Source organism: Physeter macrocephalus, chromosome 18 (genome assembly GCF_002837175.3).
Source record: "Physeter macrocephalus isolate SW-GA chromosome 18, ASM283717v5, whole genome shotgun sequence".
In the NCBI taxonomy this organism is placed as follows: Eukaryota; Metazoa; Chordata; class Mammalia; order Artiodactyla; family Physeteridae; genus Physeter; species Physeter macrocephalus.
In genome coordinates, this window is record NC_041231.1 from 84698464 (window position 1) to 84723240 (window position 24777).

Consider the following 24777-nt stretch of genomic DNA (forward strand, 5'->3'; position numbering starts at 1 on the left):
CAAACTGAGTAAATGGAACTTTATTTCCATAAATACAGGGGTAACACCCATTCAAGGGTAGCTAAAAGAGGGGCTGGAGCCTCAAAGAAACTGGGCTCCCCAAGGGCACCCCAATACTGAACATAGGGACTGGGGGATCCCCAAACCTGAGATGGGCCTCACAGGCCACAGATATTCCCCAACACTGACACTTCAAGAACGGAAATGTCCCCATAGGGGAGCCTCAGAACCCCACTCTCATGGGTGGTCCTTCCTGGGGGATGGGAGGGCTCACAACAGGGGAGTTCAGACGAACAGGGAACATGGGGAAAACAGAAGCTACAAATGTCCTGAGTGGCCTGGAAGGAGACCCGTGTGGCGGGCAGGGGCTGGGTTCTGCGTCTCCAGCCAGAGACGAGGAGCAGCCACGAGTAAACCCGGCTCCTCACTTCCCAAGCTTGGCCTTAAGAGGAGGGGGGAGCCCGCAGCGAGCCCCAAACGAGAGGACACGGGATGGCGGAAACCAGGATTTGCCAATTTCACAGAGGAGCGGAGGAAGGGGCCCTGGGAGCCCTGGTTGGTGGGGGCCGTGGGGGAGCGATGAGGTGGTCACGGGCACACCAGGGCCTGACCTCCAAGGCTACCACTTGGTCTCTGGGCTGGGGAGTTCCTGAGGGACCCCTCAGGAGAGCCAAGGTTCAATGCAGGTCTCATAAAGGGTACGGTTGGAGTGCCAGGCCGTGTGGGAGATCTCAGCCATCGGACACCTCACTATGGCCCCCCGAGTCAGGAGAGTCTTCAACCCAAAAGAATCCCGCAGATAAACCTTCAAGGTGGGCAAAGGAGCATGGAAGAAAGACATAGGGAGGACAAAGTAAGTTCCTGCTGGTGTCCCAGACCCCCTCCCCACAGGGTGAACCTTTCAATTCCCATGTCAGTGGCAGAGAGAGCCACAGACAGCTGGGACGGTGCGCGCAGAAAGGGAAAGTAATTCCAATGAACTCACCAGTTGCTCCTCCATCTCCAGGACCGTCTCATTTGCATCATAGAAACCAAAGAAGCTACAAAAAGATTGGGGGGTAAGGGGGAGGTTATCAGGAGAGCTGGAGAAAATCAAGGTGGGCTAGGGTCCTTCAGGAACTCATGGCCTGTTAAGGACACAAGCAGCAAGGAGGACACTCAAAATACCAATATTTAACTGGATATCATGTACCTCATGAGGTGACGCACTGAGGGTACAGCATCACTTCTGCAGAATTCCCACCAAAAATGCATAATCTGAATCTAATCATGAGGAAATAGCCAACAAACCCAAACTGAGGGACATTCTATAAAATAGCTGGCTCATACGCTTCAAAATATCAACGTCGTGTACAAAGACCAAGGAAGTATTCCAGATTAAAGAGACTAAAGAGACATGACAACTAAATGCAACACAGGATCCTGGGTTGGATCTTGCACTGGATATTTTTCTAAAAGGGCAATTGGGAAAATTTGAATAAGGTCTACAGAGTACTGTATCAATGTTAATTTCCTGATCTTGATCATTGTATTGTGGATATGTAAAAGAATGTCCTGTACGTAGAAAATAGACACTGACATACTGAAGTTTTCAAGGGTGAAGAGATATCATGCAACCTGCTCTCAAATGGTTCACACACATACTCCGTACATATATATGTGTGTGTATATATATATATATATATGGAGAGAGAGAGGGAGGGAGGGAGGGAGAGAGAGAGGATGCTAAGATAAACTCGGTAAGATGTTAACATTTGGGAAATCTAGGTGAAGAGAACACAAGATTGCTTTGTACTACTTTGGTAATTTCTTGAGTATGAAATTATTTCAAAATAAAAAGTTCTTAAATTTTTTTAAATTAAGAATATTTAACTGGCATGGGCACTTGAGTGGACACAGGCCATAAATAACTGAACACATGCCGATATGGGCTATGGGAGCAAAGAGGAGAGTCTACTACCCTAGTTTTAGAGCATCACCAAAGGCTTCCCAGCGTTTACCCTGGACTAAGGAAGGCTGTCCCAGGAAAATGGAACACCAAGAGCAGCACAGAGGTAAGGCACAGCTGGGTGCGTGGGGTGCTGGGTTGGAGGCCTGGAGGCCTTGTTGAAGGGCTGGATTTCATACGGTAGGAAAGCAGTAGGGGCACAAAGACCTGGATTTAAACTCCAGCTCTGCCACACAACTCCCCACTGTGTGTGGTTGATCATGTAGCTTATCTTCTTTGCCCTGTATAAGAATACCTCCTTTGTAGAGAGGAAGCAAAACATTGTGGTTAAGTCAGACAGCCTGACTTCACCACTTACTAACTATGAATGTAGGCAGGTTTTTTTTTTTTTTTTTTTTTTTTTTTTGTGGTATGCGGGCCTTCCTCTGTTGTGGCCTCTCCCGTTGCGGAGCACAGGCTCCGGACGCGCAGGCTCAGCGGCCGTGGCTCACGGGCCCAGCCGCTCCGCGGCATGTGGGATCCTCCCATACCGGGGCGCGAACCCGGTTCCCCTGCATCGGCAGGCGGACGCGCAACCACTGCGCCACCAGGGAGGCCCTGTAGGCAGGTTTTTTAATCTCTTTGTACTTAAGTTTCCTTATATGTCAAAAGAGGATAATAGTAATTACCCTATAGGTTGTTGTGAGAATTAAATGAGCTTTGTTTGAAAAGTACTTAGAATAATGCTTTGGGACATAAAAGGTGCTATATAACCTTGAGCCATTATTATCTTCACAGGATTGTTTGAAATGAGATAAAAATAAATCCCACCTCTTAACTATTACAAGGCATGTTACTCATTCACTTAAAACCTTCCAAAGTGTTGCTGTCTCAGAATTTTCAAAGATCAAGGGCCATGGTTGCCAGGGGCCAGGGAGTGGCAGGGATGAGGGAGTTACCATTCTTTAAAGGGTATGGGGTTTCAATTTGCGAAGGAAAAAAAGGTTCTGGAGATAAATAGAGGTTATGCTTACACAAGAATGTGAATGGACTTGATGCCACTGAACTATACACTTAAAAGTGGTAAAGTTTTATGTTGTGTATATTTCAGGAGAAAAAGGGGGGGCTTACTTTGCCCCACAAAGGCTCTCTGTAACTGGCTCCCTGCTACCTCTTTCACCTCCTCTCCCACCCTCTCCATAGCTCCCTGCACTCTAGCCACATGGGCCTTCTTATTCCTCAGACCTGCCCCAGGGCCTTTGCAGGTGCTACTCCCCTCCCCCGGGTTGTTCTTCCCCCAGTTTGATGCACAACTCTTTCCCTCACTTCCTTCAGTCTCTGCTCAAATGGCAACTCTTCCAGTAGGACTTCTCTGGCCACCAGCTAACATAGGCCCTGGCCATCCTCTAATCCCTTCCCCTGCCTTATTTTATCACCACTTGGCATATAGATTTACATTTATTATCTGTCTCCCCCACAAGAATGTAAGCTACATAACACCATGGACTTCTCTTTCATTTACTGCTGCAGCCCCAGGACCCAGAACAGTGCCTAGGCACACAGAGTATTTGTTGAGTGACTAAAGTAGATCAGGTGACATTTCAGATCACTCATGATGCTCAAAGGCAGGCACAGAGTGCCATGAAGCCATGGATTTTCCTGAGGAATAGGATAGAGGGGACGAGGCTGGAGGCTATTACAGTAGTCCAGGTAAGTAAAAGAGGTGGTAGGAAATGTGATTACATGGCATATGGAACTATACACACGTACCAATGTCACAGTCCTGGTTTTGATATTGTGCTATAGTTACATAGGATGCCACCATTGGGGGGAACTGGGTGAAGGATACACAGGACCTCTCTAAACTATCTTTGCAGCTTCCTACGAATCTGTAAGTATTTCAAAGTTAAAAGTTTTTACAAAGGGGGGTTGGTAGGGATGGAGAGCAAGCAGACTCTACCTAGTAGAGTCAGCAGGGCTTAGTGACTGGCTACATATAAGAGGCTAGGAGATGACTCCCAGGTTTTGGTCTTGGGTGACAAGATGAATGGAGGGTAGGGGTATTAACTGAACAGTGGAAGGAGCAGGCCAGTTTTAGAAATGAGACAAAGATTGGTGGGGGCTGGGGTGTCCTTAGCCAATCTTCAGGCCACACAGTCCCTTATTACCTGGACTGCCAGGGGGTAATGACACCATCATCAGGGCCCCCAATCAGCACCAGGCGGCCCACACGAAGAAAGTTCTTCCGCCAAGCTGCAGGGTGGCAAGAAGAGAGCCTGAGTCAGTCACAGGAGTCAGGCCAGGTTGGAGAGGGGAACACGGGGGGGTCAGAGAAGCAGAAAATGGGACCAGGGTAGGAGACTGGGGTCTTACCAGTGGCATTGGGATGGTCTCTTTCCCCATTGATCAGGGCCAGGAAGCTGCTGGCATTGAGGTACAAGTCATCATGGTGGGGGTCTGGGTACAAACAGCAGTTAGAAAGGTTGTCAGAGTAGCAGGGAGAAGAGGCAAGACCAGAGGCTGGAAGACCAATCAGGAGGCTAAAGTAATAGACAAGGTGAATAGTAATATAATAGTAGCCATGATAATTGTAAACATAATAGCAAACACCTTTTTCTAACACCTACTATGAGCCAGATACTGTTCAAAGTACATTACATTCATTAATTTATTTAATCCTCATAACCACCCTATAAGGTATGTACTATATCATTATACAGATGAGGAAAATTGAGTCACAGAAAGGTTGAGTAACTTGCCCAAAGTCATGCCACAGGGCCAGGCTTCAAACCCAAGCAGTCTGGACCCAGCAGCATCCATGGTCTTAAAAACTATACCAGGCGTTTGCAAACTATGACTCATTAGCCAAATCCAGTTCACTGCTTGTTTCTGTAAATAAATTTTATTGCCAACACAGACACACTCATTCATTTACATACGGTATATGGCTGCTTTCACATCACTGTGGCAGAACTGAGTGGTTGTGTGACAGAGACTGTACGGCCTGCAAAACTCAAAATATTTACTATCTGGCCCTTTAAGGATACAGTCGGCCAACCCCTGCAGCAGGCTACACTCTCTAAGGCAAATAAGGTGATACACATAAAGCATTTTGAACAGTGCCTGTTCACATAGTAAGTGCTCAATAACTGTTAAGTTCATCATTATCATTGCTGTTGGTTATGGTAGAGGTGGGAGCAGCAGGCCCTATCCTCCAGGATGCCCTTTCCATGGAGGCCCCAGTTTGGCATGTCCTACTCACCATGCCAGTAGTTGCAGATGGAGAATTCCTGGCCCCAGGGGCTATAGCAGATGCGGTAGAGGTTAGACCTCATGGAGGTGGGGAACAGCCACTTCAAATAGTCCGTGTCTGGCAAGAGAACAGCAGTGCCAGGTGGCTCCAACCTTGTGCCCTCAAGACTCAGGGCCCCCCCTATGGAGCCCACAGTGCCCACTCACCTCCATACTGTCCCATCTGTGGAGAGGAGAGAGAGATGAAAGAATCCACATTGTGTTCATCCATCACAGACAACAGTGCCCGGCATATCAGGCCCCCTGCAGGCAGAACACCACATTGGGCAGGGACTTAGGGACAGCCGGGCCAACACTGCCCCCCGTCCGCACCCCCCCCCCACAGTGTACCTAAAGGAAACTGAGGCCCAGAGAAGGCACACACCCTGTGTCAAAACATCCACGTCATGTAAGTGACAGAGCCAGAATTCGAAACTGGGTGTCCTGACTAACTGTAGGGTGCTTTTTACTGTCCCACTACCTTTTATGTCCAAGAACCATGGGTAATGGGCAAAGAAAGGGGCAGCACTGCAGGGAGCCTTCCTCCCACTCAGGATACACACAGAGATAAGACCCAGGTACTGAGGGAAGTCAGAAAAGGAGGGCTCAAGTGTCAAGGGCTCTGGCTGAAGCAATGTGGCTCCAAAAAGGGAACACTAGGCAGTGTCCCTCAGATAAGGATCAAGCCTCAGATAGGGCTTAGGAGCTGGGGTGGGGGAGGGTGCCTACCCTGCGAGTAGCAGATGAGATGCACCCCTTGAGGGGCCTTTGCCATGATGGGGGCCACAGCCTCTCGGAACCCTTGCACCTGTTCCCACAGGGGCCGCAAACTCTCTCTCCCATCGAAGAGATCGAGCACTGTCACCACAGTCCCAGGGTGTGTCTGTGGGAAGGGGGCAATGCCCCAACCGGGGATGGACAATGAAGCCCCTCCACACCGCCCCCTGGCCAGCGCCCACATGCCTATTGTGCCCTGCTAGAACCAAGGATCTCTCGTCCCCAGACTTTCCCCACGCCAGCACCAGCTCCCTGAGGAAGTTGGCAGGCCCAGCATTCAGTTCCCCATTCTCCTTCCCCAGCCTCTGTAGACGCCACCAACGCCCCACAACCCGGGGTCCCCTGCCAGACCTCGTTGATGTATTCCAGCAGGTGGCGGAAGCTGTACGAGCTGTCAAAGAGCCCATGCACCACGATGACCGGCTTGTAGGAAGCCCGATGGGGCGCGGGGGCTGCGGGCAGCAGCAGCAGGAATGGCAACAGGAAAAGGAACCCCGCCGGGGGGAGCCGCAGCCCCGGGAGCCCCAGCATGCTCCCGCCTGAGGAGGGGGCGATGAGGGCCTGTGAGAGAGATGACAACACCCCCTGCCTTCCGAACAGACGCCGGCAATCAAGCCTCCCCTGCCCGTTCCCACACCAGGTCCTTGTCCCCAAATATCCTACTTTTACTCTAGTCCTCTCCCCACAAACACACCCCCCAACCACACTGTAGACGCACTGACGCTCACCCAAGCCCCTCCCCTAACTCAGCGGGGACCCTGTCCCCAGGCCAGCATCTTCCTAATGCATCATCCCAGCCATGCAAGACCGGGGTTTTGCAAGCAAGACCCCTGAGCAGCAGCGCAGGACCCCTGGAGAGTGCAAACTCCCACCTGGCCTGGGTCCGTGAGCCTCGCTCTGCCCGCTGTTTACTTCCCTGCAGCTTGGAACCCACGTGGGGGAGGGGAAGGGTGTAAGGAGAACGCGCGCAGGGGAATGACGGATGGGAGAGGGGAGGCTGCTCAGGGTCGCACTCAGCCGTCACGTCCGGGGCTTTCCCTACCAACCGTGCCAGTGTCCCCCGCAACGCAGGCCCGAGACTGGAGGGGCAATGGAACAATCCATCGCGCCCAAAGAGCGGGGGAGGACATAGGTGGAGCGATCCACTTAGACCGGCGGGGAGACGCAGAAGCAGCAAACAGGTCCTGGGAATTGAGAGACTGCCTCTTCAGTCCCTGCGGCAGCAACGACCCAAGGGTCCCATTTCCCGGCCTTGATTCGCTCTACCTCCCAATTCAGGCGTCCGGCTCCGCAGCGGAACACGGAGTTCTCCTCTCCTTCCCCAGGGAGGCGCTGGGAGAACAGACGGGAAAGGCAGTCCTTCGCATTTCGTCGTCCGTCTGATAAGGGCTGAAGGTAGCCCAGGCGGACCCTACTCCTAACCCCTTCCCTCCCGGCCGCGCCGGATCTGCGTCTTACAACTCTTCATCCTTCATCACTACATCCTTGTAGTGCCCTTGTCTCCAGAGACACGGAGAGCCCTCGAGGCCCCTCGAGGTAAAAGTGCAGCTTGGCCCAGTTTCTTCTGCCCTACTCGACTCCGGGGCCCATCTGTGACACCCCCCCGCCCCCCAGGGGTGGAGGGCCCCTAGGGCAGCGCTGACTCAGGCTCGTTTGCTTTCGGATGAGTCTTTCCACCAGAGCGACTCCACAACCCCGCCCTGAACTTGGAGCTCCTTGTGGGCGGCTCCTTACTCAGACCTTCCCACCCGGTCTGGACTTCTGAACTCCAGGCGTCCCGCACCTCTCCACCTGTGACCCCTACCGATACGCAGGTGCCCGGGTTAGGGCTTTTACTTAGCATTTAAAGACGTTTCCCTTGATTTAAAAAAAAAAAAATCGCAGCTTCTCTGAATTCCTCTCTCTATTCACAAGGTCTTTGCCAGTCTAAGTCTCTCCCAATAAAACCAACTTGCGCCCCGAGCCGTGTGGAGGATGGGGTGGCGGTAGGGGGTTAGGGGCTCACGCGAACGCCTTAGAAGCCAAGTGAGCGGTATGGGGCTGTGATCTAAATCTCTGGGGCCTGGGAATCGCCCTGGCAAGCGCCTCTCTTACAGCTCTGTAGTTTCTGCCTGGAGTCGGAGGGGAAGGACAGAGCTCCGGAGAGCGACTGCCTCAGACGGGGGCCAGGAAGTACTAGTCTAAAGGGGGAGGGTGGGATGGGTAATAATGACTCCCAGTTACGTTTTTGCAAAAAGCCCAACTCTGGTCAGTCTTGGCTGACTGCTGATCTTCACCCCCCATCCCCACGTACAAGCTCCCAAGATACAATAAGCAAAATAAAAAGACTGCAGTTACCGCTGTGCCCCCAGGTCGACTCAGGCAATGGCTCTGTGTCTTGGCGGGGGTGGTGGGTGGGTGGGATTTCAGGAATGGAACTGAACACTGAGGCCCTGGAAACTCTAAGAAGCCCAGTAAGTAAAGGGGGGAAGGGGGACCAAGCACGTATTCCCAAACCGAGCTGCCAGCAATGAGCAGTTGATCCATCCCCTCCTCCCAGCGGGCTTCAGCTCCTTCATCCTGAAGAGGAAAGGTATCTATATATCCCCCAAGCTTCCGCTTCGTCCTACCCTGCAACCCCCAGCCCCCAACACACCACAGGCCTCCTACCTCTGAACTGCTATAGACCAGAGCCTCTCACTTTACCTCCCGATTCATCCCAGGCCAGGGTGGCAGGTCGAGGTCATAACCCTGGAAACTTTTCAGGCCTTGGCCGGCCTCAACTCTGCACACGGTTTTTTCTCTCTCTCTATTTTGTTTTGTTTTGTTCTGTTGTTTGGTGTTTGTTTGTTTTTGGTTTTGTTTTTACCGTTCTCTCTCATACAGTCATCTCTCCTACAGAGGGGAAAACTAAGAGCCAAGCATTTGGGAGAAGATCCTGAGATCTTACAGGGACTCAGGGAAGCTGAGGAGGGGCAGGCCTGACTGGGGTGAACAAGATCCAGAGGGAACTGGGGTATTGAATCCACTGAGCACCTGCTCGATGCCTCCCACAATATAATCACTACGACCATTCTTGGAGGGGAAGACTCTAGAGAGTTCTTTCTCCCTCCTTCCTTCCCTTAGTACCACCCGCCTTGCCTGGTCTTGCTTGCCTCCCAGTTTCCATGACAACTCCAAAGGAGCCCAAACTGGGGGCTTGAATGCCGGGGTGAGAGGAGGCGAGACGTAGTCCAAAAGCGGAGAGAGACCGAGTGGGGATACGTCTGGAGGATTCCCCCTCCCTCCCCTCGGTCCCTTTAAGCCCCCCCCCCCCCCCCGCTTTCCCTCCGCCCCCCGCCGCCACAGTCTTCATCTCTCCATCTCTGCGCTGCTGCCGGCTGCGCAATCTGCGCACCCAGACTCCGGTGCTAGCCAGGGACCCTGACTCCAGACTCCGGTTGCACGGATCCTGTCCCAGCGAGACAGCAGGCATGTCATCCGAAAAGTCAGGTAGAAAACAACAACAAAACCTCCAGCCCTCTCCAGTGTCTCCTGACTCTCCCCCCCCACCCCCTCCCTTACCCCTCCCTAGCGGTTGGTTCTGTTTCATTCCCCTTGTATCCAGCTCTCCACACCCCGACCCCCAAACCCCCTCCTCTTTTTATATCCCTCCCTTCTCTTCCTTTCCTCCTGCCAGTCTCAGCCTCAGTCCCTTGCCAACAACATGGGTTAGGGGGGCAGGTTGAGAGGGTGAGGGAAGTACAAGAGTGACTTAGCATCAGCCAGGTACTGCATGGAGAGCATCATTGCAAGTGACAGATGGACAGATGACACTGGCTCGCATGGAGACATCCAATGGGGAAACATGGAGAGATGGGGGTTGCCAGGGGAGTAAAATCCAGAGGACCCTTCTTTAATCTGTCCTAAAAGTGGTACTGAGACTCCCAAAGAGACTAGGGCACCCCCTCCCCACTGAAGGAATCGCAGAGAGGAACATGTTATCCTACATGTGTTTATACAACTGTTGAACTGAGCACATGTTAACACAGTGTTGCATGTCTACACACGTGCACACACAGGACTAGCTCGCATAGGCTAGCCCAAAGGCAGCCATGAGCCAAGGAGCATAGGAGTTTGGGTCTGCAGGTTAAAGCTGTGTGCCCACTGCTGAAGAAGGCAGAGGAGCAGAGAGAGTTATGACCTCAAAACTAGATTGAAAAGCGGGGGCGGGGGGGGGGGACCTGATGGCCTAGATACAACCTCTTTGCTGCCCCAGGAATGAGAGACGGCTTCTCACCCATCTCCTCTCCGTCTCTCCCATTATCTTCCTCCATCCCTGACCCTCTGTGTCTCCCCCTGCCCCCCACTAACTCATCTGTCTTATCTCTCCCCACACCTCTGCTCACCGCCCCCAGGCCTCCCCGACTCAGTCCCTCACACCTCTCCACCACCCTACAATGCCCCCCAGCCCCCGGCTGAACCTCCCGCCCCGCCCCCACAGACAGCCCCTTCCTCGCACCATCACCACCACCACCACTACCACCAGTCTGGCACTGCCACCCTCCCGCGCTTAGGGGCTGGGGGCCTGGCTTCCGGGACTCAGCGCGGTCCCTCGTCCTCCGCCACCTTGCCTAGGCCTCCGCATCACGTCCCGCCCGGCCCGGCCGCTGGGGGACCCCCACCCGGCTGCGCTACCTTGCCCCGCATGCCACCCGACCCTTACCTGCAGGAGACTCGCTTCGAGGGCCCACTACCCCCGCCGCCGCCCGCCGCCGCCGCCCCGCCCCCGCCGCCGCCCGCTCACACTGCCCAGGCCCCGGGCTTCGTGGTGCCCACGCACACTGGAGCGGTAGGCACGCTGCCACTGGGGGGCTACGTAGCCCCCGGTTACCCCTTACAGCTGCAGCCTTGCACTGCCTACGTGCCAGTCTACCCGGTGGGCGCGGTGAGTACGGGGCGGACAGGGGCCTGGGGGGAGGAGGGGATGGAACAGGACCTGGAATTGGGGACACACTGGGGGCTGGTGGGGTAGAGAAACAGGGCCAGGGGACCAGGCGGCGTTCTGGGGCCAAGGGAGAGGAGACACTAAGGAAAAGCCTGGGAACGGGGCGGGGCGGGGAGGGAGTGGTCTGGTGGTCAGCTGGAGTCAAAGATCAAGGCCTGGCAGGGGAAACAGCCTAAAAGTCCAGAGGAGGTTTGAAAGAAGGAAACAAACCTCTTTCTCTGCCAGACGTGGAAAGTTGGTGGGCTCAAGGAGGGTAAGAGTGACGTCCTCTCCCCACAACCTTCCTTCCACAGCCCTATGCCGGCGGGACCCCGGGGGGAACGGGAGTAACCTCCACGCTTCCCCCGCCGCCCCAAGGCCCAGGGCTGGCCCTGCTGGAGCCGAGGCGCCCACCCCATGACTACATGCCCATCGCGGTGCTGACCACCATCTGCTGCTTCTGGCCTACGGGCATCATTGCCATCTTCAAGGCAGTGCAGGTGCGTGGGGGGGGAGGGGGGAGGGAATGGAGGCGGAGCATGGAGAGGAGGGCTCACTAGGTCTTTCTTAGTTCCAGGGAGTGCTGGACGTTTTGGGGAGCACCTTAGAGGGAGGCTGAGGCGTGCGGCCGAGGTAGCAGCTCTCTGATCTGCTCTCCCCCCGCCCTCCCCCGCAGGTGCGCACGGCCTTGGCCCGCGGAGACATGGTGTCAGCCGAGATTGCTTCACGCGAGGCCCGGAACTTCTCCTTCATCTCCCTGGCCGTGGGCATAGCAGCTATGGTGCTCTGTACCATCCTCACCGTAGTCATCATCATTGCTGCACAGCACCACGAGAACTACTGGGATCCGTAAGGACGCCTACGGCCCGGCCCCACTCTGCGCCCCTCGACCTCCCAAGCGCGTTTTGCCGTCTAGCCGCGGATCCAGCGGGCACCCTGCACACCCGCTTCTGGGGCCACCGGACTTGGTTACATCCTAAACTAGGCCTCTGCGGAAACTCTCGCCTTGCGGGCACGCTCCGAATCCAGTTCCTCAGGAACCCCGCCAAAACCCACACTAACAGAGACGCCGCTTCCTGGGATTCCGGCCAAATGCCGGGCCCCTCAGTCGCTCCAGGCCCCCACCCCCTCTAAATACAGCGCCCCCGGCCGAACTCCCTCGGTCACTGCTCCCCAGCCTGGAAACTTGTCCCTAAAGCCCCGCCTCCTGTATAGGCTCCGCCCCGGCTCTGATAAAGCCCCGCCTCCAGGTCGGCAGGCTCCGCCTTCTTTTCTTCCCTGCGGGGTGATTCAGTCCGGTGATTGGGTTTGTGGCGCCAGGCCTCGCCCCCTTACTGACAGACTCCTCCCCTTCGCCCGGCGCAAGAGCCGAGCCCCAGGGTAGCCACGCCCCCACGCTCACTCCCATTTTTGCGAGTACAGTTCCGTTTCTCCTCCACCTCATCCCGGCCTCTTGCTAATCCCGGAATCTCTGTCTACTTTTGATTTTTTTGGAATGAGATTTGGGAGGTTACCGGTTTCAGAACCTTCACCCTGGGATGAAGATTACGTCCCCTTTCTCTGTAAATACTCCCTTGCTCCTATCCCAACTCCTGGGCAGTCGGGCAGAAGGGAACCTAGAGTACAAACCTTCCAGTGTCCGGAGGGAGCCGGTCCCTCCCCGTCCCCTCGGTAGTCCTCACCTTGTTCTGATCCGTGTGTGCGTGTGTGTGTGAATTTCTGAAAGACAATATTAAACAGATTAAGTGGATTTATCACATGCAACTCCGGAGACTGCAGCCTTGCAAAGACCCTGCTTTTTTGGTTTCCCCTTTCACCTCCCCTCATCTCCCCCTCTGGGGGGCGTGGGGAAGGTGGGGGAAGAAAACTGACAGAGACAAAAGTGAGAGGAGACAGATTCCCGGGACACCAGAGAGACAAACACAAATATGGGGGGAAGGGGCCTCCCTGGGAATCCTACTGGGGAAGACCTTGAGATCCATCCTTGGTAGGGATTTCTTTACCCAGCACACCTTTTCCAGTCCCTGCCGACCCTGCTTTTTTGGTTTCCCCTTTCACCTCCCCTCATCTCCCCCTCTGGGGGGCGTGGGGAAGGTGGGGGAAGAAAACTGACAGAGACAAAAGTGAGAGGAGACAGATTCCCGGGACACCAGAGAGACAAACACAAATATGGGGGGAAGGGGCCTCCCTGGGAATCCTACTGGGGAAGACCTTGAGATCCATCCTTGGTAGGGATTTCTTTACCCACACCTTTTCCAGTCCCTGCCAGACTGGGCTTAAGGCTTTGGAGAGGGAAGATTTACAAGCAGACCCAGGGATCTATCCCCAGAACTCCAGGAAGTCAGGAGGAAAAGAAGGCAGACCATTCTGAAAAAGTTGGTCAGGGATAGGGTGGTATGGGGCAGGGAAGAGATGCCAGCTGCCCACAGCTGTTCCTGCTTGCAGGCTGAAGGGTGGCAGACAACTTGGATTAGCCCTATGTGGTGTGTTGTACCAGTGTAGGGAAGGCAAAGGGAGCAAAGAGCTGTGGGAGTCGGGCTGCTATAACAAAAATGCCATTACTGGATGGCTTATAAAGAACAGAAGTTTACTGCAAGTCTGAGATCAGGGTGCCAGCACAGTCAGGTGCAGGCCCTCTTCCGGGTTGTAGACCTCTCACTGTATCCTCACTTGGCCGAAAGGGCTAGGGAGCTCTGTGGGGTCTCTTTTATAAGAGCACTAATCCCACTCATGAGGGCTCTACTCTCATGACCTAAGTACCTCCCAAAGGCCTCACCTCCTAATACCATTGTACTGCACATTATATTTCAATATATGAATTGGGGGAGAGGGGAGGGCACACAAACATTCTGACCAAAGCTGAGTACCAGGGAGGAAGTCCATAGCCTCTCAAGTCTGCCTGAGGCTAGTTGCTCTCTCCTATCCTGAGGTCAACCAGGAGACCTCTTGGGGAGGGGGAGGAGGCACAAGCGGTGGACTTGGTATCTTCAGTTGTACACCTGCAGGACAGGGTCCTATCCTGTATTCCATGCAGGATACTGGTGAGACATCGTCCGAGACAGCAGGTGTGAACACTGAAGCTCATGAAGTTTATAATCTAGAAGGGAAGCCATGCACTGTGATAGGAGACATGGGATGAGGATGGGATGGAGTATGGAAATCATGGGTTCTCCTTTGGATGTTTCAGGTTTCATGTGCCTTCCTTGCCCAATTTCGTGAAAAAAGAACTGACATCTGCAGCTTGCATTTCCTCACTACCTACTCACTTTTCCCCTGTTGAATAGGGTGTATTGTTTTCAGAAATGTCTTTCTTTCATACCCACTGCTTCTTAACCCTTTGAAATACACTTCCATTCCCAACTCTACTGACATTGTTCTTTCAAACAGTAAGCAATGACCAAAAGTTACCAGGAGCCAAAATCAATGGCATTTTCACAGTACACTGCCTCTCTGAACCCTCCCATGTTTGTCCCTTGACCCTGGATTCCCCACTTTCCCAGGTTCAGGGACATGTTATCTCCTCCCCCTCTACCTATACGCACACCTCAAGTCATCCCTCCTCCTCTCTCCTGGCCCGTTTTTTCACCTCCTGTGCCCGAAGTATCTATATCTGGATTTCTTTTCCCTTCTCTGAGAACTTCCCTTGAAAAAATCTCATCCACTCCAAACTCAGACGTCATTTGTAACCAGATGCTTCTTTGCTACAGACTGAATGTTTGTGTTTTCCCAGAATTCATATGTTGAAGCCTAATCCCCAATGTGATGATGGGGCATTTGGGAGATGATTAGGTCTTGAAGGTAGGTCCTCATGGATGGTATTAGTGCCCTTATAAAAGAGACTCCAGAGAGCTCTCTTGCTCCTTCCACCATGTGAGGACATAGCTAGAAGAAGGCTGTCTATGAACCAGAAGGAGCTCTCACCAGACACTGAATCTGCCAGCACCTTAATCTTGGAATTCCCAGCCTCCAGGACTGTGAGAAATCGATTTCTGTTGTTTATAAGACAGCCAGTTTATGGTATTCTGTTACAGCAGCCCAAGTTGACTAAGACATTCTCCAGCCTATGTATTTATAGGCAGACATTCTTCTGGTGCCTGTGGAACACGGATGGTTGGACAATGCTGCTGGTTCTCTAAACTCAGCAGGTTCCAAACCAAACAGATGAAATGCCACTGAAAAACTGCTTCCCTACCTTTGTAGACAGCACCATTTCCCGGGCGCCCTTATCTGAAAACGTGACGCCTCTTCAACCTCCTTCCTGCCTTTACTTTTGGTGAGCTGTCAAGCCCAGTCAATCCTGCCATCACAATGTCTTTTGAATCCGTAACTTTTTCCCAACTCTTGCTGGAAAAATGACCTCATCTAGGATTGTTGCAACAGCTCCCCTAACAGGTCTCCCTCTTTCCTACCTCTCCCTACCCCAAGTCTCCCTTGACACTGCTGTCAGGTTATCCTCCCTAAACACACTTCTCATAACCCCTTAACACACCTCTCAAAAGCCCTTCAAGATTCCCTATTGTTTACTCACCTGTTTACAAAATTTTAGTATGGCCTTCAACCTCTTCCATAATTTGAAATCGTCCAGCTTTCTCTGGAACCAAACTGTTTTATTCACCATTCCCACTTCAGGTCTTTACCCAGCTGTTCTTCAAATCTAAGACCTCTTACTCCAATCTCTGCCTGTTACAAACCAAATTGTTTGCTGCTTGTCATGTGTTTCAGACCACATCTAAGCTTTTGCTCATGATATTCTCCTTCCCTTCACATCTGCTTCTTCACTTGGCTAAAATGTACCTATCCTTCAAGGCTCAGATCAATTGACCCCTTCACTCCAGCAAGAAGGAGTCTCCCTCTATTACGGTTTGGACTAAAGCAGTGGGTTTCTAAACATAGCTCCAGGCATTCCTTGGAGCCATGATTTTTACCCCTGGCTGTACATTATAGTCATCTGGGGAGCATTTAAAAATCCCAAACCCCAGGTCGAATCCTAAACCAATTAAATCACAATCTCTTGGGACTCAGGCGTCAATATTTTTAAAGACATCCCCAGGTGATTCCAAAGGTAGGGATCCCAGCCAAGGTTGGGAATCACAAGCTTAGAGGCTTGTGATTAGGGACCACGGCAGAGAGGAGAGGCCGAAAGGTGTGGCTTCAACCAGAGCAAATTTCTTTAGGAGAAAGTATCTGGGTCTAAAACATACCCACTGTTCACTTTATCTGGATTTTTTCCCATCTCTTCCCACTGAGATCTTGATGTACTCACCTTACCTTGTCAGCTACTTGAAGGCAGGAGCCAAATCTGGCTTATCTCTGGTTTGCAGATCCTCACACATAAAACCTCTTCTACCAATCTTTGAACTCAATTGAATGGAAAGGAATTAAGCAGAGAAAGAAGTGAATGAAAATGACTTCTCCAAGATCTCATCACCTCACTCAGATTCCTCCCTTGGGAGGCGTATTCCAATTCATTTCTCCTCCTACCTTACCTCAACTCCCTCCAAGAGCAAGGATGCCCGTGGCTCTTGTCCTATCAACAGAGATTCCATCCTCCAGGAGGAGAGTCTTTGGACCCTCTAACAGCTATTGGGAGCTCTGATTCCCCCATGATTCGATTCTGGATCATCACTCTCCTGTTGAATCCTCGTTGAAGATTCAGTATCTAGCTTACCGCCTTTCTCTCTGCCATCTACTCTCTACCATCTACCTCTGACATTTCATTACTTTTGGTGGCTTCAATATCCATGTAGATAACCATACAGCACCCTCGTCAGTTCCTTCCCTTCCTCACCTTCAATGATGTTTCCCCCCTCCCCAGCCACTGTCTCCCTGTGTCACATCTTTGACTTGGTTACCACAAATAATTGCCTCCCCTCCAAAATCTCTTCAGTCTTTTCATGTCACCCCTCCTCCTTCACCCAGTACCCCGTTCCAAAAATTCTTCAACCCCACCTGGACCTCCCATTCATTGACTCTCTCACTCTTCTTTGCCGCTAGATACCCTCATTTTTTACTTACCTCAATACCTACTGCAGATCCCAAGCTTCAACACTGTAATTGCCTCTCAGGCCTTGCACTGTATTCTTGGTCCCTCTCCCTTCAACACATTTTATCCCTGGTGAAATCCAACTCTGCCTGCACCACACCTGCACCCAAGAGCTGAATGTGTCTGGGGAAAAAACACACAGTCATACCGACTGGTCTCGCTTCCTTTCAGCCTTCAGTGTGGCCTGCAAGCCTGCATTTTCCCACATTCCCCAAATCTGAGACCGCAATTTCATAAGATGACAACCTTTCTCCCTATCTCAGTTAGAAAATTGAAACTCTCAGAAAAGAACTTCCTCATGGTCCCACCCCCAAATCTCCCAGGCCACCTGCATCTCTGTTGAATTCAATGCCTCCCCCTTGTCACTGCAGAGAAGCTGACCTGCTCACAGTCCCCGCCCCACCTGTGCACTGGGATCCCATCCCTTCTCACCTGCACAGAAATGGGACTCTTGACATTATCCCCTATCTCTCCCACATAATCAGCTTTCCCCTCATTACTGAAACATTCCCATCACCATACAAACATGCTGCAATAACACAGCTCATCTTTGAGAAGAAGGGAAAAAAACTCTTTTAAAATATATATATATATTTATTTGGCTGTGACGGGTCTTAGTTGCCACGTGCGGGATCTTCTTTGTGGCATGCAGGATCTAGTTCCCTGACCAGGGACTGAACCCAGGGCTCCTGCATTGGGAGCGCAGAGTCTTAGCCACTGGACCACCAGGGAAGTCCCAAAAACTCTTTTGCTACTCACCTATGTAGTAAAAGCACAATGTTCAGAATAGTGGTTACCTCATGACAGGAGGAGAATTCTTTTGTTTTTCAATTTTTTAATTGAAATATAGTTGATTTTGTGTTAATTTCTGCTGTACAGCAAAATCATTCAGTTATACATATATATACATTCTTTTAAAAATATTCTTATCCATTATGGTTTATCATAGAATACTGAATATAGTTCCCTGTTCTATACAGTAGGATCTTGTTGTTTATCCATTCTATATATAATAGTTTGCATCTGCTAATCCCACACTCCCGGTCCTTCCCTCCCCCACCCGCTCCTCCCCCAGGAGAATTCTGAGTGGAGAGGGATACACAGGGAGCGTCAACAATAGCAGAAAGATTTTATGTCTTAAGCTGCAAGATATTCATTTAATTACTTTGGAATATATACGTGCCGGGGTTGAGAAACTCTGGTCTAGAACCATTAGTAACATTTGACACAGTTGTTCACTCCCTCCTCCTTGAAATGCTTTCTTCACTTCTACTCTTTCTGGATCCAGCTTAAGAAAGTTAATTCCCTAGTTCCTTATTTGCTGCTACTTCTCAGTTTTCATTGACTCTTTCAGGCTCCTAAATATTAGGGGGCCTCAGGACTCTGCCCTTGGCCCTCTCCTCTACCCTAATCCAAGTTCCTGTGCTACCATTGTCCCTTGGCTAGCCAAGGGACAATGGATTGGATTTTCTGCTTAATTGGGGTTTTGCCTTATACAGTCCTTCCTTCATGAAGAAACCACAGTAATCTTTTAACTTACCAGACGATATTACTCACCTTGCTCAAACCCTCTGATGGCTCCTGATCACACTTAGAACAAAACCCTTACCTTGGCTCATGAGGCCGACCTGACCTTGCTTCTCCCCATCTCTCTGACTTCATCCCCTCCTACTCTTTCCCTTGCTTACTCTGATTCACCCACTCTGGCCCCCTTGCTGTTCTTCTAGCTGCTATGATTTAGCATAAAAATCTAATTCCTTCCTGCCTCAGGGCCTCTGCACTTGTGTTTTTCTCACCCTGGACACTCTTCCTTCAGATATCTGCATGCCTGCTCCCTTACATCATTTATGTCTTTGCACAAATATCACCTCCACAAGGAGACTTCCCCTTGTCATATGATTAAAAACAGCACCATGCACACCTGGGGGCGTTTTCTGTCCATTCCCTTACCCTGCTTCATTGTGTTCATAGCACTTGCTACTTTATTTTTTCTTTCTGGTGTACTTATTTATCTAATACCACCTTGTACAAAATTGACATTATATTTTATTGGTTGATTTTTTTTTTTTTCGGTATGCGGGCCTCTCACTGCTGTGGCCTCTCCCGTTGCGGGGCACAGGGGTTGATTTTTTTTTTTTTCGGTATGCGGGCCTCTCACTGCTGTGGCCTCTCCCGTTGCGGAGCACAGGCTCCGGACGCACAGGCTCAGCGGCCATGGCTCATGGGCCCAGCCGCTCCGCGTCATGTGGGATCTTACCAGACCGGGGCACGAACCCGTGTCCCCTGCATCGGCAGGCGGACTCTCAACCACTGCGCCACCAGGGAAGCCCTATTTGTTGATTTTTATTGCCTATTATCTTCACTAGACTATAAGCTACAAGAGATCCAGGGCTTTTTTCCACTGCCTTATTCCCAGAACCTAGCACAGTGCTTAGCACAGAGGAGGCCCTCAGTAAAGATTTGCTGAATGACTGAATAAGTAGCTCATGGAGTTGTGTGAAGAGAAATGAGGTAATATACATAAGACACTTAAAGAAATGTCTGATACTGTGGTCATAATGAGTGGTCAGGGGTTGGTAAGGACCAGCTCTTATAATTAAACATTTCACTGTGGAAAAGGCTGCCTTTCACTACCTCATCCTGCCTGAGAACCCTGCCAATAAGGGAAGCACAAGCAAAATGGTTTGGGAACAGAGAGGGGAGAGGAACTATTTTGACATAAATCCCAGCAGAACTAAAAACCACAGAAACCACCAAAGCTAAACAGAAGGGGAAATTTATTTAGCCTTTGGAAAGTTAAATTTTTGTCTCTTATGCTGATGATAAATGGCAGAAAATAAGTGCAGCATATGGTTCCATGTGGTGAGTATGGAATTCAGGGGAATGTGAGGGTGTTAAAAGTTCCAACCAGCTTGATGCCTGGTGACAGGGCAGCAGGAATGGGTATAGGAGAAGCTGAAATTGACAAGCCAGAGATGAATAACATGGGTGTAAAGTGGCTTTCCTTTCCTTATATCTCCTTCTTTGTGCTGCTTCCTCCACCTGCAATAAATCCCTTCAATCTCTACATGTCAAAATTATGGCCATCCTCCAAGGCTCAACCCTTTGGAGTCCTTTTCAGATCACCCCCAGTTGGAAATAGCTTCCCTTCCACTTATCACTTTTGCCCTTGCATCTGGAGTTTTGTTAACTATAACTCTTTACCCTTGTTAGCCTACTGATGGGGAGTTCTGTATTTATTTCCATGTCTCACTGACTAATCCTGAGTACTCAGTAAGGGTTACTGAATAGATAAGAAATGAATTATTACCCCCAAACTGGGTTCACCTCTTGGTGTGTCGAGCCAAAAGACACAACCAAGCCAAGAATAGGTAGAAGGAAGGATTTCTTACTTACAGCAAGTAAGGAGAACACCAGGGATCTTTCCCAAAGCAGTGTCTTCTCAAACAGCAAAACTGTGGACGTTTTCAGCTAAGGGTGCATACTCATGAAGGGGCTTGGGCATAGTATGCATATTCTTGAAGGGGCTTGAACAGAGGAGCACAGAAATGGGGCAAAGGTCGACAGAGTCCAAGCCTTAGTTTGAAGTCATTAGGGTCAGAAACATCAGCATCCTTCAGGTTCTAGTTGATCCGGTGGTTGAGCGCTTATGAGGGATGTTAATTTCTGCAGAACGTCTCAAGAAAGTGCTTCTGGCTAATTCTTATCATTGAAACAGAACTGGGAGTCTTTACAACTGATTTATTATCTTTGCTATTGTTACTTCCTTTTTTTCTTTCTTTCTTTATTTATTTTGGGCTGCGTTGGGCCTTTGTTGCTGTGCACATGCTTTCTCTAGTTGTGGCGAGCGGGGGCTACTCTTCATTGTGGTGCGTGGGCTTCTCACTGCGGTGGCTTCTCTTGTTGCAGAGCACGGGCTCTGGGCGCGTGGGCTTCAGTAGTTGTGGCTCGCAGGCTCCAGAGCGCAGGCTCGGTAGTTGTGGTGCACGGGCTTAGTTGCTCCGTGGCATGCGGGATCTTCCCGGACCAGGGCTGGAACCCGTGTCCCCTGCATCGCAGGCGGATTCTTAACCACTCGCCACCAGGGAAGTCCAAGTATTGTTACTTCTTAAGATCATTAATACTGAGACCTGTTCAAGGGCAAGCATTGTGGCAAGGCTTAGATCACAGAATGGCTTAGGCCTAAAATGGCTTCTCTTACGTTAGAAAGCTATTATCGGGGACTTCCCTGGTGGTGCAGTGGTTGAGAGTCCGCCTGCCAATGCGGGGGACACGGGTTTGATCCCTGGTCCGGGAGGATCCCACATGCAGCGGAGCAGCTGGGCCCGTGCGCCACAACTACTGAGCCTGCGCTCTAGAGCCACAACTGCTGAGCCCATGCACCACAGCTGCTGAAGCCCGTGTGCCTAGAGCCTGTGCTCTGCAGCAGGAGAAGCCACCGCAATGGGAAAAGCCCACGCACTACCATGAAGAGTGGCCCCCGCTCGCCACAACATCCTTCGCGCAGCAACGAAGATACGACGCAGCCAGAAATAAATAAATTTTTTTTAAAAAAGCTATTATCTGGTTCTTTTCTTCTGGGGATCCCCTCCCCTACTCTATCTACTTACAGAATGCTACTTCGCCCATTTAGAGGGCAAGTGTCATATGCTCTGTGTATGCTGAGACAACATGGAACAACCACCAGCTCAAATTACCTTGCACCAGCTCCTGAACCTCTCCTTGGGTTCTGCCATCAGATTAGGTCTTCCTTCCTTCCTTCCCTCCTTCCTTTCTTTCTTTCGGCTGCACCGGCATGCATGTGGGATCTTAGTTCCCCGAACAGGGATCGAACCTGTTCCCCCTGCATTGGGAGCGTGGAGTCTTAACCCCTGGACTGCCAGGGAAGTCCCCAGATTCGATCTTTAATGAAGGCAAAACAATGCCTTTATGGGGTAGGGCAAGGAGAGCAGCAGAATATGGCCAGATCCTCTGAGATCCCATGTTCTCTAGACAGGCCTGGTGATATAATCCTCCAGGCTTATTTCCTTTCTTTTTTTTTTTTTGATTCCTTGGTGACTATCTCCAGAGAACTGAGCTGTAGAATACTAGGACTCAGGGGCAGGGAACTGGGAGAGAGCAAGCAGTGTGAGTCAGTCAACATTCATGCAGTTAACACTTTGGGGGTACAGCCTATGCTATTTCCCTTTCCTGAGTTTTCACATCTTGGCCCCTCCTAGATGAGACCCGGGGGAATCTACAGATCCATGAATGTCATCTCTGGGGACTTTTCAGTCCTCTTATAAAACTTAACTTTCGTGTTTTCATTTTAATGGGTCCTCTTTTTATTGTTTGTTTGGTTTTATTTATTTATTTATTTGGCTGTGACAGGTCTTAGTTGTGGCACTCAGGATCTTTGTCGCAACGTGTGGGATCTTTTAGTTGTGGCCTGTGGAGTCTTTAGCTGCGGCATGTGGAGTCTTTAGTTGCAGCATGTGGGATCTACTTCCCTGACCAAAGATCAAACCCGGGCCCCCTGCATTGGGAGCGTGGAGTCTTAGTAGCCACTGGACCACAAGGGAAGTCCCTGGGTCATCTTTTTAAAAATAAAAATATTTCCATTCTAGATGATTTGGATTACTGTCTTCCCTCTGCCCCCCTTTCCCCCCACACCACATGGCATGCTTAGCACTGCACAGTCATGTGGGATCTTAGTTCCCCAGCCAGGGATCAAACCCGCGCCCCCTGCATTGAAAGCATGGGGTCTTAACCACCAGGGAAGTCCCTGGATTACTGTTTTTAGGGGTTTGGTGCCTATGTTTGTTTTTATATATAGTCACAAATGGTGACAAGGGGTTACCTAAGGAGACAAAGTTGATCATTTAATTCAGCGTTTCTCAGTATGGGGTCTATTGGTGTGTTCTCAGAGGTTCAGTTCTAACTCATTCTTTATTTTTATTTTTATTTATTTATTTTTTTTTTAATTTTTTTTTTTTTTGCGGTACGCGGGCCTCTCACTGCCGTGGTCTCCCCCGTTGCGGAGCACAGGCTCCGGACGCGCAGGCTCAGCGGCCATGGCTCACAGACCCAGCCGCTCCGCGGCATGTGGGATCTTCCGGGACCGGGGCACGAACCCGTGTCCCCTGCATCGGCAGGCGGACTCTCAACCACTGCGCCACCAGGGAAGCCCCTAACTCATTCTTTAGATGGCAGCAAAAATGTCTCATCCCCAGGGGATATTCCCTCATCCTTCATTCACTCTCATAGCACCTCACGCTTCTTCATACCACTGTAATTACTTATTCTCCATGGCCAAACTATAAGTTCCACGAGAGCAAGGACTGTCTCTGCCTCATTCGTCTATGTATCCCCAGTTCCTAACATCCTGCCTGGAACATAGCAGGTGCTCAATAAATATTTGTTGAATGAATGAATGAAGAAGGAGATAAAACACAAAAGAAGTAGAGGCAAGGTCCTTGCCTCTTCAGTTCAGTTGGAACTGAAACATACACACACAAAAGAGTAAGAGACATTACAAAGCAATACATTTGTAGCAGAGTACAGTTTCTTTTAATTGAGAGAAGCTAATCTTTGAAGGGTCATTGGAGTGGACCTCTCCTTTAAGGCACACATAATACAAATTAGCAATCTTTGTCCAGGGCTTAGGATGTAATCAAATCTTTTGTGACTCATTCTAGACTATCTGCCTTTCCCAGAAATCCCTGAAATGGAACAGGGAAAAGGGAGGGAGAAAAGGTAGACTAATTTTCAATAGGAATATAAGGATTCTAAGAATCAGAGTATTTAGCCTTAGTTGCAGTGGACTAAGGTTACTAGAGTGCAGAACCTAGAAATAAAACTTGAGAAAAAAAAGTTTAAGTTAGTGATCTGAGACGCAACACAAAACGGAGGACTGTTTTGACACAAATCTGTGGCTAATGATGAAATTACCTCCCCTCCTGGCTGTCCTGGCATGGTCCTTGTAGTCTGGGTGTTAGAGAGCAAACTGAAGAGGGAGCCAAAGTGAGGACAGAGAGTGCCAGCCTGTGCAGGGAGCTGGATGAGCGAGCCTGAATCACAAAGGGGACCTACATCTTTTATTAGGAAGAGAAGGACAAGTTTTCCACAGGTATGCCCAGTGGAGCAGGTTATACCAGTTATATGTACAAAATATATGACAAACTAAAGGGGCACAGACCAAAGGTTGAAGAGAATGGGATGAGGTTATTCTAGAATCATACTATGCAAACTGTGGTCCATGGACCAGCAGCAGCAGTAGCCAAGAGCTTGTTAGAGGGCTTCCCTGGTGGCGCAGTGGTTGGGGGTCCGCCTGCCGATGCAGGGGACACGGGTTCGTGACCCGGTCCGGGAGGATCCCACATGCCGCGGAGCGGCTGGGCCCGTGAGCCATGGCCGCTGAGCCTGTGCTTCCGGAGCCTGTGCTCCGCAGCAGGAGAGGCCACAGCAGTGAGAGGCCCGCGTACAACAACAACAACAACAACAACAAAAGAGCTTGTTAGAAATGCAGAATTGCAGGGCCCACCTTAGATCCCCTAATCCAGAACCTGCAATTTAACAAGTTCCCCAGATAGTGTGTAGGCACATCAAAGTTTGAAAAGCACTGTCTAAGATTTCTTGAGGAAGAAGAGCTCGAAAGGCATTAATGAATATGAGGGGAAAGGTAAGGCAAAGCTTCAGGTGGTCCCCTAAGGGAATAGGGCCGGTTGGGGAGAAAGGTTTTACTTTGAAGCACCCTGGATTGAATGGGCGAAGAAGCAGGCGGGTTGACTCTGGCTGGGAACCCCGAATGTAGGA

The 24777-nt window shown here is 50.8% G+C and overlaps 2 protein-coding genes across 9 annotated transcripts; one reads left to right on the top strand and one right to left on the bottom strand.

Annotated features, from left to right (window-relative positions):
• Positions 1 to 4: 4 nt before the first annotated feature.
• PPT2 (palmitoyl-protein thioesterase 2) lies at positions 5 to 12590 on the bottom strand. 8 transcript variants are annotated; one of them, XM_028479847.2, is made up of 10 exons: positions 7454 to 8330; positions 7262 to 7327; positions 6347 to 6534; positions 5948 to 6101; positions 5387 to 5482; positions 5190 to 5297; positions 4301 to 4384; positions 4096 to 4180; positions 986 to 1040; positions 5 to 805 (listed from the first exon to the last, which is right to left on the bottom strand). In XM_028479847.2, exons 1-10 carry the CDS (start codon positions 7461 to 7463, stop codon positions 662 to 664), a joined length of 990 nt encoding a protein of 329 aa, XP_028335648.2. In that variant the 5' UTR covers positions 7464 to 8330; the 3' UTR covers positions 5 to 661. The 8 variants fall into 8 exon arrangements, with proteins under 8 accessions (XP_028335648.2, XP_007118671.1, XP_028335650.1 ...); XM_007118609.4 differs by lacking the exon at positions 7454 to 8330 and adding an exon at positions 7042 to 7179 and having other exon boundaries at positions 6347 to 6556; positions 7262 to 7434; XM_028479849.2 differs by lacking the exons at positions 7262 to 7327; positions 7454 to 8330 and adding an exon at positions 12570 to 12590.
• On the top strand, positions 7474 to 12691 carry PRRT1 (proline rich transmembrane protein 1). Its single transcript, XM_007118611.4, has 5 exons — positions 7474 to 7531; positions 9323 to 9466; positions 10372 to 10901; positions 11255 to 11440; positions 11617 to 12691. The coding sequence occupies exons 2-5, from the start codon at positions 9448 to 9450 to the stop codon at positions 11791 to 11793; spliced, it is 912 nt and encodes a 303-aa protein (XP_007118673.1). The 5' UTR covers positions 7474 to 7531; positions 9323 to 9447; the 3' UTR covers positions 11794 to 12691.
• The last annotated feature ends 12086 nt before the right edge of the window (positions 12692 to 24777 follow it).

Bases quoted from the DNA above. Each gene is read 5' to 3' on its own strand.
- PRRT1 (XM_007118611.4), top strand. The intron at 10,902-11,254 runs GTGAGTACGGGG...TTCCTTCCACAG, and splicing joins CAGTCTACCCGGTGGGCGCG to CCCTATGCCGGCGGGACCCC. The intron at 11,441-11,616 runs GTGCGTGGGGGG...CCTCCCCCGCAG, and splicing joins CCATCTTCAAGGCAGTGCAG to GTGCGCACGGCCTTGGCCCG.
- PPT2 (XM_007118609.4), bottom strand. From the start codon at position 7,125: ATGTCCTCCCCCGCTCTTTGGGCGCGATGGATTGTTCCATTGCCCCTC. The intron at 5,298-5,386 runs GTGAGTGGGCAC...TTCTCTTGCCAG, and splicing joins ACAGATGGGACAGTATGGAG to ACACGGACTATTTGAAGTGG. The intron at 4,181-4,300 runs GTAAGACCCCAG...GCCACCCTGCAG, and splicing joins AGACCATCCCAATGCCACTG to CTTGGCGGAAGAACTTTCTT.